General features: G+C 43.1%; 1 protein-coding gene across 3 annotated transcripts; it reads right to left on the bottom strand.

The window, feature by feature from the left end:
* Positions 1–276: 276 nt before the first annotated feature.
* Positions 277–15,290, bottom strand: MRPL23 (mitochondrial ribosomal protein L23). Of its 3 annotated transcripts, none has more exons than XM_084630881.1 (5): positions 15,179–15,290; positions 14,052–14,174; positions 10,127–10,209; positions 7,902–7,975; positions 277–614 (listed from the first exon to the last, which is right to left on the bottom strand). In XM_084630881.1, exons 1-5 carry the CDS (start codon positions 15,196–15,198, stop codon positions 450–452), a joined length of 465 nt encoding a protein of 154 aa, XP_084487007.1. In that variant the 5' UTR covers positions 15,199–15,290; the 3' UTR covers positions 277–449. The 3 variants fall into 3 exon arrangements, with proteins under 3 accessions (XP_084487007.1, XP_084487008.1, XP_084487009.1); XM_084630882.1 differs by having other exon boundaries at positions 15,184–15,286; XM_084630883.1 differs by lacking the exon at positions 15,179–15,290 and adding an exon at positions 14,990–15,088.
* Positions 15,291–15,749: the final 459 nt, after the last annotated feature.

Here is a 15,749-nt window from a genome sequence, read left to right as displayed (position 1 = left end):
GAGTGCAGTGAGATGGCAACAGCCACCAGCAGTGGGGCATAAAGCAGCTGCCACACCAACCTCACAGGCGGGAGAAGGTCATCAGAGACGACCTGACCTGACCCCAAGAGGGTTGGGTTGTTTTCTGACCTGCCTCAAACCTGACCCTTGTAGTTAGGTTCCGTTGATTTAGGTCAAGTTGCAGGGCTCTAAGTGGGAGGGGATGGGTGACACACTCATCCAGCCAACGAGAACTGCCAGTGAGTCTGTATTTATGAGGTCCAGAGCCTTTATAAGAAAGATCTGAAATGCTGTCTTTTTATTTTTATTTCTCTTTTGTGCCGTTTTGTCACAGTTATGCACAGATAGGCTGCTCGAAATAAACCCTATGTCATAGGGAGAGAAAGACGCAGGTTCTGCTGATTAAAATCCATCAGAAAGGCATAAAGAAAGGCAGCTGCCTTGTTCCATCAAAGTCCAAACCAGTCGGTGACTCCTCCTCGCCTGGGGTCAGCTGTCTGCCTCTGTCTCTCGTTCTCCATAAATTGCTTCTGGATGTCTTCAACAGAGCCAGGTTCTGGGGTTTCTTCTTTCTCTGGAAATAAGTTTGGGAACTGAAAGGTTTGTCCCTGACCCTAAAGAGAGAGAACAAATGGTAAGATACACATTCCAACTTCTCTCTGAAGTAGCTGTGATGTACATACTTACAGCTACATCTGAAGACCTCCCCAGAAGCTTCAGCTGGTGAAGAATGCTACTTCCCATCTCCCAAGCCGGACAGGGCCCTACACACACCAACAGCGCATACTCTGCACTGGTTTCCTATTCTCTTCTATGTGCAAATCCAGGTGTTGGCAACTATCTTCAAGGCATGAATGCTCAGGAGATGACTATCTGAGATCCATCTCTTATATTATACCACAGTGCATCAACTAAGAGGTGTTTGTATTAGCTCCTAAGATAAGATCAAGGCTACTGGCAGGGAGCAGTTCTGCCAAAGTCCCAACTTCAGTGAACCATGTAAAGACCATTTATTTTGTTTAGCACTTAGGTAATGGTCTGTGTTTATGGCTGGTTAATTTATAATATAAATGTTATACTTAATATGTCTAGCTATCATGGCAAGAAGTGCTACAGTTCAGTTTCAGCAATAGTCACAATGGGAGGTCGTACAGGATAGTGGATGGCAGGGGTCTCTCACCAGTTGAAACAAAGAATAGAATGTTAAACAACAGTACAGTGGAAAAAAACTGTAATATACCAACAACGTTCATGAGATAAAGTGATTAAACCTATATCAATCATTCCGCCTAACAGACAAGCTGTTGTAGTATATCACCGTCACAGGATCAATGTTTCCCGCTTGGATGGAAAATAAACATCACTTGGCCTCTAGCTTTTATCTAACAGCAGGAAACCATTATTCTGTGATAACGTTCTATCCCATTGACATTATCTCTGTTTCTGAGTATTGTTTGTACCAATCGCAACCTCTTTAAATCAACAATGCAAGCCCTGTCCATTCACTTCAGTATGAAACGCTGCATAATTAAACACACACACACAATAATATGGCAGAGAGAGAGCTGTTATAAAAATAACACTGGGGCTGTTTTAAAACTATTTGACAAATAAATGCACATTTCTCAGGGTTTTTATATGCATTTATTGCCAGTCTATAAACTGAAATTGGTTTTGCAAATTCGAGTGCATTTGTAAAAAGATGGGTAAAGGCCCATCTACACTACAAACACAACCACATCAGAGATCCAGTTACAACACAGCTCTAGATGGGAGCTTAATCACATATCATACCAGGCTGGCATCAAGGCTCAACTCTGCTTCCAGAACACTGTTGTGTTCCCATCTACATTTCATTTTAGAACTGAAAATGTGATGTAACTGGGTCTGAGGAGAACAGTAACCATATCACTTGACACAGCTGTCCTTGTATTATTTTTTTTTATTTAGCCTTATACACTGCATGGCAATTTACAAGTGAGAGCTGATCTAAACCACAAACGTAGACAAGGAAGTTGCAAATTTGCCCCAGTTGAGCTTATCCATGCTTCAACCTACCACAAGTTCAACTAGTGCAATGAGATTCCCGGGTTGTTTCTGTAGCATACACTTCCTGGGGTTCCTAAGAGGCTATCTACACTACAAAAACAAACAGGAGACTGGGTACAGCGCAGCTGTCCTACAACAATTAAAGCACAGCTCCATCTCATAGTATAGAATTGGGTCTCATTAGTACTCCTAAACAGTGCTGAAACCATGGAGTATTGAAGCTCCTTTGCTGTAAGTACCATGAAAGTAGCTACACCATTCCCTTAGAAAATACACAGACTTGACCAGCTGTGAGCACTCTTACAGCCCATGGCTGTCCGAGACTTTAGTAGACTTCAGGCATGTGGCTAAGATCCTATCTACGCTGCACAATATTAATATGCTTTAACAAAAACAAGGGACAAACATGTTGTAACGAAATCCCCTGACACAGACCAGGTCAGCCCTAAAGCCTCATTCACACTGGGGATTAAACCATTTCAGCAGAATTGATCTGAAAACAATTCAAGCCAACATGTAGGCAGGACCTAAGCACGAGTTTTACTGATAATAATGTGGAAAGGAGTGATCTCCTGATGTAGCACAGCCATTTTGGTATGTTTCCAATACCAATATGCTTCCATTATTGGAGAATGAAGGAAAATAGTCCCTGCAGCATGTTAGTGATATCCATTGTGATTCACTAAGCATTACAAAAAGAGAATACAGAGTTATGCACAGAGGCTACAGTGGAACCAGACAAACCTTTCATCCTTTTATCAAAGTGCTCAGAGTTCCCATTTCAAGGCTGGTGAAAGTAAAATATTGAGCAGATTAAGTCTATCTGTATCTGGAGCTTTTTAATAAATAAAATCAGGGTAGATAAGTTGGCTCTTTCCAGCTCTTGTTTTGTAAAGAAATTCTGATTTTGGCTGGCAGCCAGACATGATTTCCAACAGCCAAGACATTACACCCTGCAAGTGAAGGTTTATAAATCCTAACAATACTATGCTGTAATACCACACTGTGAGACTCTAGAGTGATGAAAGCTGCATGAAAAATAGCTATTGTGCATGCTCGGTAGCTAATTTTCAAAAGCCTATTTCTGGACTTTTTCAAAACTTAAAATTTATCAGGAGGCATCAGTTTATGTAAAGGGCAAAGCGTACATTCAGACATATTTAAATTCAGTATACCGAAGGCATTAGGTGTATTGTTTGTAAATAAAATATACAAGTTGATCATTTTTTAAACTAATAGAGTAAACAATTGGCAGCCATATGATAAAAAGATTCATAAGGGAAATCCTGACCCATCAAAAGCAAAATCACCATTGACTTCAATAGGGCCACAACTTCACCTCTAAGTTCCCACGTGATGGAATGCTGACTGTTACAACATGCAACTGGAAGGCATGTTTCTGGCATTCTGTTCCTAGTACTCACAATGGTTTGCTGTGTGACCTTCTGTAAACCACTTAACCACACAGGGCTCCAAACTGCTCCTTTTGTATATTGAAGATAATGCCCAGCTCACAAGGGTGCGGTGAGATTTTGTGTCTAAAAAGTGCTTTGAGATCACTGAATGAAGGGGGCTTTATAAATATATTTTATTGTTGTTGGGATAGTAAAACATGTCGGTGCTAAAAATCTAGGTATTGCAAGGATATGGGTCTTCTCACAGATGTAATTGTTTTCTACAAATTATAAATTTATATGCAAGAGAGGTGCATGGTCCATTGTTTACATAAAAAAAGGAAGAAATTAATTCCCCAAATCTAATCCTTCTGTTTCAGTTTACCCTAGTATAAAATTCATTTACATAATGGCTATTGTAAGGATTAATTCATGAAATGTTGCTAAAACCTTTGAAGATTAAAATGCTATAATAAGTGCTAAGTCTATTTTTAGTTTACATTTCTAGCTCTTCTGGTTAGGAAGATCATTTTCAGGGTGGAAATAAAGGTTGTCTTCAGAGAGAAATATCACACCAAGAGGTACAAATTGCCTCCATTCAGCTTAATGGGCTGCTAAGTGATCATAATTAGGCCTTTAAAGTTAAGTGTTAACATTGTTAACCTTTTCACCACTGAGCCTCATGCCGGAAATATCCAGCTAATAGGCTTGTCCAGCACAAGCTAGTTATACTTGCTCTGACCTTCCATTTATTTCACAAATTTAGAAATGGAAGGGCAGCACAGAAACTGTTCTATAGGAATAATGCAACAAATGTTGAGTTTGCCAACAGCTGAAAGCTCTTTTGATTATTTGGATAATTAAGACGCTTACTACTGTCCTTCAGAATTAGGATAGAGTGATGTTTATAATGTCATCATCTAAAATATGCTGGACTCCTACAGTGTGGGACGTGGGCCAGCAGCAAAGGCAGCTCAGTTTTATAACCTAATATATTTGAATGACTGTCCTTGTGTCTTATAATAATATCTGGTATTAAAATAAAGAGTAGGGCCAAGCAGAATAGGAGACTTAACTTTAAAATCCTTTCTGTAACATAGCAGCATATGGGGAATCTTACTTTCTCCAATATTCCTCAAATACAGTGAGAAACCCTACAAACTGCTGTCATCTTTGGATGGGAGCATTTTTAAAGTGACATGTGAACTGCTAAACACGTACTTGTAAGGCACTGAGGCCAAGATATATGTAGGAATATTTACAAAAAAATTCCCACTGGTGCCATCCCTTGTACAGCTGAACAGGTACTAGCCCAATGTAGACAAGACTGCTCTTCTTTTTACTACCATTTCCATTAGACTTTCTCTAAGCAGGTATAATTAAAATGGAGGTAAAAACAGATCTGGATTTCAGAGCCTTGTCTACACTTCTGCTCCACTTGCTTAGCAGAACTAGTGATAACACTGGTAAGAATATTTTTTTTTAAAGTTTCCCCAATGTTGACATGGCCATAAAGTCTCTGACTGACTTTTTATGGCATCCATACCTTCATCAGAGCTAGCATTTACCAGTTCGTTTTTCATTAAAGCAGAGAAAAAAGCTAAACCACATTTGCAGCAGCTTCTTTGCAAAGATAAATAACTTGGCTTTTATGAAAAATAAAACAGCTTAAAAGGCAGCAGCATTCCATACTAAGGACTATGAATCTGTAACATAAAGCCTTCCCCCCGGAAGGTGGGAAGAGAAGAAACAAGGCTCTAGAGTGACTCGAGACATTTTTGACCACAGCTTTGACGATTTAAGGTCATTTTTAATGGAAGAATAGTAACAACTGGACTGACAATTTATTTGGCAAGTTAGAGCCTGAGGAAAAAGAAAACCATTCCAAATCCCCAAGAAATAGAATTTAAAAGAGACTGAACAGGTATACTGTATATGATTCTTAATAACGTACCGTTCATCTTCAAAACACTTTCAGTACATTAGTATGTGCAGGTGCTATGGAAGCTGTTGTTCTCCGAAGTAGACCAGCATGACTAGTCTCTTTAAAATGAATCTGATTTCATCCAGGTAACCAGAGACTTGCTAGCGAAGGAAGTCACACTAGGAAGAGTAATGCTTCCACCTAGTGGTTGATAAGAAGGCCAACACAAAACACTCCTGACCTCTTCAATTTTCTTAACTCTTACACCATTTTAACTTGAAACCGGACTACAGAAAACACAGCTGGTAAAAATGATGGGGAAGCAAAAAACACTGACTAGTTTGACCTTAGTTGGAGTTATTACAGATGCAGCATGATTCTAATCAAAAAGGGATTTTGAAGTGCTTAGCAGAGGTTTTTCGACACTATGAGTAGAGTTCTATTTTAACCATGGGCTCCATGGGGCCTAATGCAGACAAACCAAGTTTCAGAATTGACAGTGGGGGCATGAACTCTAGTCCACTGCTGTAAAATCAACACTTACACAGAACTGGGAGCAGAGCGAGAGACAGACCAGAATTAGTATTTAAAAAAGAAAAAAGAAAGACACAAAGAGGAGAAATACATGCGGAAGACATGAAAGTAAAGAGTACTGGGGGCCTGGAGGCAGAGCACACACAAAAGAAATAGGAGAGGGCAGGAAGAGCCTGGAAACCTAGAGGTGAGGGGAAACAGAACACACACATGATATCCTGGCTCAAGATTCACTGCATCACTTTGTAGTGCCTCGTGTTAGTACTTTACTTGTACTACCGTAGGAGCGTCCAGGAGCTCTAACTATGCATCTGGGCTCCATTTGTACAGCGCCTAGCACAGTGAAGAGCAAATAAATCATCAAAGCTGTCTCATATCATGGAATAATAAAGTATGGCATTGTTAAACGCTTGCCCCTCACAGATGTGATGTCTGTGATTGCTCCAGGTACAGATGCTTGGCCTGAGGTAAGCACACACAATACTGCTCTGAGTCTGCAATCTATTCCACAACACTGGAGAATTTTGTTTCTAATTACAGTGTAGACATCTTCGGAAGATCTATGCCTGTTTACAATCTGGCTGATCCTTCCTAAAAGCAGAGAATGTGGCTGCCAAGTCTCTCTTAGGGGACTGCATTGGCCAGAAAGTGGAGCCTGGCCAGGAAATGCAAGGAAACCATGCACCCCTAAATCCCCTCCACCCGCAAGGCTCCTTTTAAGTCTTGACTGTGGCTTAGAGACGCTTCCTCACACTGGAAGCCCTGAGAAGCATAGACAATATAGTAACACTGCCTACCCTCTCTCAGAGTAAATCTCCTCTGTATCTCAAACTATGTCTTCACTGAAAATAATAGGTGTGTTTTTACATCAATAGCTATTGCACGTTGTAAAATCCTAGTGGAGACAAGGACCTGGAGTTTTTGCCTCCATGTAAGCTAGCGGGGGGTCAACTCTATACACTCCCCAGGAGGGCTGTTACACAGTTGTACATAACGGAATTTATTTTTATCTTGGTCTTTTTTAAAAAAAATGAATAAATTACATATAAAAACCATTAAAAGAACATTTAAGGTTGCAAAGTCAAGCACCAGAACATTAGGAAATGCCAGATTTATGGTTGACTATGCAACCTTAATTCAGTTTTCTGTGCACATAGATTACGATCCAGTCTTTAATTACATGATCATATACTATTTTTCCCACAAAACACTTGCTTCATTCAATGCACAGGATGGATGCACAAGGGAGTAGGATTACAGTTGTATGGGCAATAGTAATTCTGGCATTTCCTAAGTTTCTAATGCTTGATTTGGCAATTTTAATAATGTTCTTTTAAGGTAGTTTTTGTGAGTGTAAGTTTTAGATCAGAGAGGTTATTCCAGGAAGGGATTTGAACTATAATATGCTTGGGTTGTTAAAAAAACAAAACAAAAAAACTACCACAGTTATACAAAATACTGGGCTCCATCTCCACTGGGACACCAAGATTTTATAACCCAGTTTAGCCACAAAGCATACTTGTTAGACATGACTGAAAGCCCTCCAAGGGCAGTGCCTTAAACTCTTCCAACCATTCCAACATCCAAAGAGTTTTATTAAAATACCCCCACCTTTATTCTTTAACTTAGTAGACATTTCAGCAATCAGCCACATAAATGGTGAACCTTTCAACATGCAGAGTACAGGATCAGCATGAAACTCACTGACACATTGATACTCAATGCTACCGGCCTGGACCTTAGATTCAGGCCTCAAACAAAAAGGGATTTAAAAACTAATGGTTTGTTTGGGTGTTTCTGAACTAAACTCTTTTCATTCAGACAACCTCATCATGAGGTCTCAAGGGTGGCAGAAGTAGCAGGGAATGACACCATTAGTACAAGAAAGGCTGAAGTTGCATAAATATACAGTACAATGGACAATTCACTGAGCATTATTTCTAATTATGCTGATTAACAGACCCTACCCTCACTTCAAACACACATACATGTTTACTCACCAGCTGCACGTACGCAACCTTGTAATCTGGCTTCTTCACTTTCTGGTTCTTGTGGTTCCTTTTGTTGTTTGCACCTGTTCAAGTGAAGAGAAACTCACTTTTACTTTCCCAGAGTCACAGGCTCCCCCAACAGAAAGGTCTGATTTGAGTTTTGATTCATTTGTGAGGAAGAATTCTATCTTACATATTTATACTATTACCATAGAATCTGGGCACATCACAATGATTAAAACATATTTATCCTTTGGTAGGTACTATTATCCCGATTTTAGACTGGGAACCGAGGCGCACTTGCTGAAGGTCACACAGGAAGCCTGTGGTGGAGCAGGAAATTGAACCCAGATCTCCGCTAGTATCCTAGCCACTAGCTCATCTTTCCTCTTTCAACAGCTATGGGGAACCAGTACTCCCAAGGAAGAAAATACTCATTTATTAAGTGGCTACAAGATCAGTGTCCCTGCTCCATGGAGCTCCCCATCTAAAGTAGGCACTCTGTAGCGCTAGTGCACAAGTGCAATTTACTGTTTCTGCTTTTAAAGAAATTACAAAATCCAAAAAGTTTAGCAATTTTTAATTTTCTAAAATATAGTGGCTGTGCTTCATTATAGCTCCCCAACTAATGACACTTTCCCACTGCCTGCTCGTCTATCTTCCACTTCCTCCCAACATACACACACAACCACCATCTCCACCAGCCAGGCTAGGATTTATGGGGAGTTGGGGTGGAGAGGTTGTCAAATTGGGCATGAATATTTTTAGAAGTTGTTTGGAAGTAAATGTGCATAAAGTCAGTATAAAGTTATTTATAAAATAAAAATTTGAAAATACAACATTTGCTCTCCCTTTAATTTACTCTTTACTTTTCTCCCCTACACATACAAATACATATCTATTTTCAGGAATTTTAGAAACATTTCTTCATGTTTTCTCTAGGAATTTTTAACTTCCCTCCTGTCTCTTCCTCCTCAGGTTTCTCATATAAACTTTTTTTTTAAAATGTCCTCCCCACTGCTGGCCTTCACACACACATCCAACCAGTTCCTTTTCTCTAGATGCGAGATGCAGACTAAGAAAAACATCCAGCAACCCAACACAATTTGACCTGTCAGTCAGAACAAGTTACATTTCACTTACTTACTGCTTGAAAATGAAGCTGATGACATTTAAAAATCCTGCCCCTTACTCTGCATCACTCTTCCAATGCATTCCAGCTATGATTATAAAAGCTCCAGGGAGGGGGCATCAGATGCAAAGGCTTTATGACACCTTTATGTACCCTAATCCAAGGGCTGTTTGGCACCAGGTCAGATCCAGGCATTAATCAGAGCAGACTATTATGGATTTTTGGGTCTAGGGACCAGGACACAACCATGACAATTATAGTGTCTGGTTGTTAGGTAAACTCAACTACTTTCGGCCTTAACTATTTCTTAATACTTTGTTTGTTTTAACTAATTTTATATAAGAATGAAGGTTGGGGTTGGCAGGTGTCTAACTTCAGAGGGGATAGATTTTATGCTCAGCAAAATGAGGATCCAACAGTACAAACCAGACGCATGAAGGTTGTATGCAGGTGCTGTGCAAGCTTTCCCCATCATATAGCTGTAATCGCATCTCACTTTTCACCTGCAAGTTCCTGCTATTCCAGTCCTGGGCTATCCTCAGAAGTCTAACAGAACCTACAGCCAACAGAATCCCTCCTGCTATTTCAATCTTGGGTCCCTACCAAACAGAGGTTGCTGATCTTGCCAAATTGTGTGAAGGTTATGTGATGTGAAATATAATAGTAGAAGGTAAGGACTGAGCAAACAGAGATACTTATTTTACCTTATCCCAAGGAAAGGGGGTCCTCTGGCTCAGGAACAAAAGAAAAGGTCCTGAATTGAACAAATATGAAGACCAAATTCTACTTTCCCTAGAATAGGACAGTCTCCTCTGGGACCAGTTGAAGTTCACAAATAAAGGAGTTTAGGAAAGCCCAGGACTGGATGACCATAAAGACACAGCCGATCTTCAACATTGGAGAGGAAGATCTCTACACCACAGTGATGGGATCTATGCGGTGGCAGGGGGGAGAGAAATTTCACCACACCACCCTCTCAAAATACCTTACTGGAGAATCAACACTTGGGGATTAAAAAACACAGGTGTAGGCTGAAGAGGAGCTTTATTAAAAACAAAAACTTTTTAAACATCCCAAAAAGAAGTTTAGCTTCTGTACTCACCATACTGTATTCTGGTCCTCACAACAGACACTGGCACGTTATATATTTTTTCAAGGTAATTCTTAACATCCACTCTCGTCATCCTGTGCAAAGACGAAATATTTTGGAGAGGAGAGAAGAAAAGTATAAATGTTTAAACTAAATTCAAAACAGAAAAAAAATATGTATAGGCTTATCAATGCTTTAGAGCAAATATATCAACAAGTTCATTCGGCCAAGATAATTTGACTGCCACAAATATACAAACAACATAGTTCACAATGGTGCTATAAGCAACCATAGGCCACAGCAATAATAACTATCTAATCCAATGTAGTCTTAACAGTAAAAAACTCAAACGCCAGTTGTATTCAAAGAGGGTGGATGGGCTCACTCTCTCTACCCCAGTGGACAACTCTTTTGTTATCTTTGTAGAAGTCTCTAATCTCTGTAGGATCCTCTACAAACTTGTAGACTTTGCTGTGTCCAGACAGACTGGTGAACAAAAGGGTTACTGAAAACAAATGGATGAGCAATGTGACACACAGTACCCCATGTAACTGCTTACAATGACTTAAAATCTATCTTTCTATAATTAATAAACTTGTTTTATTGTCTTATCTAAACCAGTGTGCTTTCGTTGAAAGTGGTTGGGGAATCTCCACTCAGGTTCACAAAAGCACAGGCATAATCATTTTCTTTGATAAAATGACAAATTATTGATGAGCTTGCTCTGTGCAGTAGTGTGCTGGACAGTGCAAGATGCACCTTTCTGGGGTGCAAGGCTGGGGAATTTGCAGGTGTCACCCTCTATATAGTTCATGAGTGGCTAATAGAGCGTTCTTGTAACTTTGTTGGGCGTGCCTTTACATGTTAATGGCTGTGTGAGCAGAGCTTGGAGAGGCTGTTTTTCAGTAGCAAAGCAGTGTAAGAAGCACTCTGGGCTGGAGAGTGAAGGGGACACAGTGGTTCTGGTTGCACCCTGTGGGATATCAGAGCAACACCCTGCCTCTAGGAAGGGTCTCATTACAACCAATGCATTCTCCCAAGCCCCTTCCCTTGGACAAATGGAGAGTCTTCTTAACACATGAAAGAGGCGCTAGGGAAAGCTTATGCTTAAGAAGCTACGGCCTCAGAGCCTAGTGTTGTCCCTGATATAAGTTACCTCAACTGTGACACAGTGCCCAAAGCCGACTATATACAACAATCAGCTTCTCTATTCCTTAGGCAGTATTTTACAGTTATTGCTCTCAAAGCCTGTCACTATTATTGTCCATTTGTATAGATTTCCAGTGAAATCTTGTTGCTCCAAAAATGTTTATTTTTAAGTGGGACGCACTGTCAAAAATCATTATATACCTAACAGGTGCTCTTCTATAGCAGCTTTCCTCAAATAAACTTCAAGTGTTTTAAAAGTGTTAAGCCGCACAACACCCCAGTATGGAAGGCAAGGATTAAATCCAAATTATAGTTGTCAAAACTGAGGCAAAAAGAGCTTTAGTGACTTGTCCAGGGTCACAATAAATCAGTGGAAAAGGTGGGACTAGAATCCTAAACACCATAGAATCATAGAATATCAGGGTTGGAAGGGACCCCAGGAGGTCATCTAGTCCAACCCCCTGCTCAAAAGCAGGACCAATCCCCAATTAAATCATCCCAGCCAGGGCTTTGTCAAGCCTGACCTTAAAAACTTCTAAGGAAGGAGATTCCACCACCTCCCTAGGCAACGCATTCCAGTGTTTCACCACCCTCCTAGTGAAGAAGTTTTTCCTAATATCCAACCTAAACCTCCCCCACTGCAACTTCAGACCATTACTCCTTGTCCAGTCCTCTTCTACCACTGAGGATAGTCTAGAACCATCCTCTCTGGAACCACCTCTCAGGTAGTTGAAAGCAGCTATCAAATCCCCCCTCATTCTTCTCTTCTGCAGACTAAACAATCCCAGTTCCCTCAGCCTCTCCTCGTAAGTCATGTGTTCCAGACCCCTAATCATTTTTGTTGCCCTTCGCTGGACTCTTTCCAATTTATCCACATCCTTCTTGAAGTGTGGGGCCCAAAACTGGACACAGTACTCCAGATGAGGCCTCACCAATGTCGAATAGAGGGGGACAATCACGTCCCTCGATCTCCTCACTATGCCCCTACTTATACATCCCAAAATGCCATTGGCCTTCTTGGCAACAAGGGCACACTGTTGACTCATATCCAGCTTCTCGTCCACTGTCACCCCTAGGTCCTTTTCCGCAGAACTGCTGCCTAGACATTCGGTCCCTAGTCTGTAGTTGTACATTGGGTTCTTCCGTCCTAAGTGCAGGACCCTGCACTTATCCTTATTGAACCTCATCAGATTTCTTTTGGCCCAATCCTCCAATTTGTCTAGGTCCCTCTGTATCCTATCCCTGCCCTCCAGCGTATCTACCACTCCTCCCAGTTTAGTACCATCCTCCAGATCATTTATGAAGATATTGAACAAAACCGGCCCCAGGACCGACCCCTGGGGCACTCCACTTGACACCGGCTGCCAACTAGACATGGAGCCATTGATCACTACCCGTTGAGCCCGACAATCTAGCCAACTTTCTACCCACCTTATAGTGCATTCAACCAGACTCCCAACTCTTGTTCTGACCACTAATCAACATTCCTTTCCTACAGAGTGTTTCGGTATATCAAAGTATCAATGGGCAGACAATCAGTATTGTGAAGACAGGGTTATGTAACAAATACAGTTCTGTTCTCCTTGCTGGTCAACAGCTATTGGCACCAAAAAGCTACTGGCTGGCTAGCAACCCACTGAACAAGATCCTGTGACCTTGTGTCAATTAAAGGGATTATGTCTTGAAATCAAAGGAACAGATTCTTTAGGATCCTCTTTATCTGTACAGTCATCCAAGACAGGTTCTGCAGCAGCCTAACAGAGGTCCAAAAGTAGTGGTGCATACAGTGAATCTTTTGAAGTGTGTGTTTTTCTCTAGAGTGAGGGGAAGTAGTTGTGGAAAGACATCAAGTTGGACTCTTAATTTGAAAATATAAAAAAAATTAGGGTATAAAACCTTGGCTTGGCAGACAGAACTATCACTTGCCAAGTGGATTCATATGCAGGACTACACAACCACTATATGTTAAAAGCTTCAGGATCTGCAGCCATGCCACCTTAGGCTGTGATCCTGTCAGATCACATATGCTAAGCAAGGTCAAAGTGAGTTAAATCTTTGCAGGAGAGAACTCCGAGATTACCTACATGGTGGAGAAAACTGTCAATAACTAAACAGGTGTCACTTCTTGCCTCCAAATCAGTACAGAACTATTACCAAGCATGTTGTAAAGAGACACTGTTGTTGGACGTGGCATATTTTGGGTGAGATGTAAAACTCAGCTCCTGAACACTTGTGATAACTAAAGATCTTATGTCCTTTAAATAGGTGCAGGAGTGTTCGCTTAAAGGTCCTACCTAAAATTCCCCTTGAGTTTCAGTTAGATATGGTATTCTACACATTCTGTCTGAAACTGCAATGTAGTGTTGCTATGTTTCACTCCAGAGATGCCTGCATTTGGTGAAACAATTCCAATAACAGTATGCATTTTGGTTGGCAAATGGCTTTTGGATGCTTCACAATGAAAGATGTTATCAATATTGTAGATATTATTTCTAGTTCAAGGAGCATGCTTGCAACAATGCGTGCAACATTCACTGCACATGGCATCCAGGCAATGGACTTATCTGCTCAAACAGTGGGCATGAAGTTTCACAACATGGGAGATTTAACAAATTCTAATTACAACCTAAGTCTACTGTAACTAACAACAACAAAATCTGACCTCAAGCCTAGTTAACTGCATTTCCAGAGATATTGTTCTTCTCATTATTTAGATTGCTATCCCTGAAGGCTTTCAAACTGAGAAGCAGATGACCCTTTCATCTACTGTTTCTCTGCTTGCACTTACTGCATAGAGACACGGAACTGTACAGTGTCTTCTGGCTGTGGCACACCAGGCCTCACCAGCGTCATGAAGAAGTTAGGTCGGAAAATCCGCAGCTGGGGGTTTCCCAGCTGGTACAGGGGGTAGCTAAAGGGGGGGAAAAACATCAAAGTTACTCATAAAACACTCGTGGTATTATAAAAATCTTGGTTTTAATGGTTTTACTCCCCGAGTGAAATCACATACTGTACACACAGCAAAGAACATAAACCTCAGCCACAGCACTATTTTATTTTAAACTGGCTTATTCCTTTGCCAGACAGACATGTTTTTGCACTTTAGTTTAAAAAAAACAAACAGGCAGCAGCATGTATAAAGAATAAATCATGCGCTTGGCGGCAACCCTTAACCAGCACCATATGAGGATATTTCTAAAGCCCAGACACACGGCTTTAAACGAGTGTCAGGATTCAACTCTTCTCTACCATCCAAAGCAGTACACAGCATCGTTTGGGAGAGGTCCTTGCAACAGGGGAAGGGACCAAACCTGCGAGCCAGAAGCTCGTAGGCCGCTTAGGAAGGAGACAGCAAAAGGGAAGGGACGGCAGGCGGGAATCGCAGAAGGAGGCAGCGTTAGTGGGGCAGCACCAGCCTGAGGGAAGAAGAGGGGGAGGGGGAACGAGGGGAGGGAAGGACACAAAAATACGGAGAGCTCCAGGGAGAAATCCAGGGAACAAGACCGAAGTGCCCCTGAGAGGAGGGAACTGAGCCGCTGTTGCTGGGGGAGGGGGGGTCCAGGGCTTGGACTAACCCGCCCCCCTCCCGCGGCGGTAGCCAGACACGGGTAGGGCCCGCCCTGCGGGGCTCCGGCGCTGCCCTGGAGGCGCGGGGGCTCGGCCTGGGGGGGGGGGGGAGCTGTGCGATATCTGGGCGGGGAGGCGGCTCGGGGGCGGCACGGTTACCCCCAGAGCGGAGGCGGCCTCCCTACCCCGCCGACAAGGCCTAGCCGGGAGGGGAGCCAGGAGGCGCCAGGGGCCGGGCTCGCGGCGAGCGCGCGCGGTGGGAGGGGGGGGGTGATGCCCTGACGCTGCAGGCTCGGGACCCTTCGCGCGTGGGTGAACGGGCGGAGGGGGGCGGGGCCGGCTACTCACAGAACCTTTCCGCTGGCCATGGCCCCGCCGCGCGCGCGCGCAGCGTTCCCCTCCCCCCTGCTGCCCCCAGCGGCCGCGCCCAGTGTCCGTCCGGGCCGCTGCGGCGAGCGGGGCCGGGCGCAGGAGAGTCTCCCCGGCCGGCTCACTGCAGGCGGAGGCGGCGCTATCGCCCCCTGCAGCCCGGGAGGCCTCGCGGCACGCGAGCGTTCCGCGCCAGGGGCGCCCGTCGGGCTGGGATGGGCTGGGCTGGGCTGGGCTGGGGAAGGGGGCGCGTGGCCCAAGCCAGCCCCAGGGACGTAGGCGAGGTGGGATCCCACAGGGGTGCCTGGCCCCCAGCCACAGCAGGGCTTTTCAACGCCTGTTCCTGGGTGGCAGCCCCCAGCCTTCAAAAAACATCAGCCGTCAGCCCTACCCCCAAACCTCGCGAGGTTGCCTTAAAAATCGCCTTGGCTCCCTGGTTTCTGAGCCTATGGACTACACTGAGCCGGGGGGGGGGGGTCCTTGCCGCTTTGCTGTGCAACCGCCAGGGCCTGAGACGCCTACTTTTAATTTAAATGGACGTTGAGATTCT

This window comes from Lepidochelys olivacea, assembly GCF_965140295.1.
Source record: "Lepidochelys olivacea isolate rLepOli2 genome assembly, chromosome: 6".
Taxonomy (NCBI): Eukaryota; Metazoa; Chordata; order Testudines; family Cheloniidae; genus Lepidochelys; species Lepidochelys olivacea.
The sequence above is the reverse complement of the archived record's forward strand: the minus strand, read 5'-3'. Positions and strand labels throughout refer to the sequence as shown.

Bases quoted from the DNA above. Each gene is read 5' to 3' on its own strand.
- MRPL23 (XM_084630881.1), bottom strand. From the start codon at position 15,198: ATGGCCAGCGGAAAGGTTCT. The intron at 14,175-15,178 runs GTGAGTAGCCGG...CCCCCCCTTTAG, and splicing joins ATGGCCAGCGGAAAGGTTCT to CTACCCCCTGTACCAGCTGG. The intron at 10,210-14,051 runs GTAAGTGCAAGC...GTCTTTGCACAG, and splicing joins CAGTTCCGTGTCTCTATGCA to GATGACGAGAGTGGATGTTA.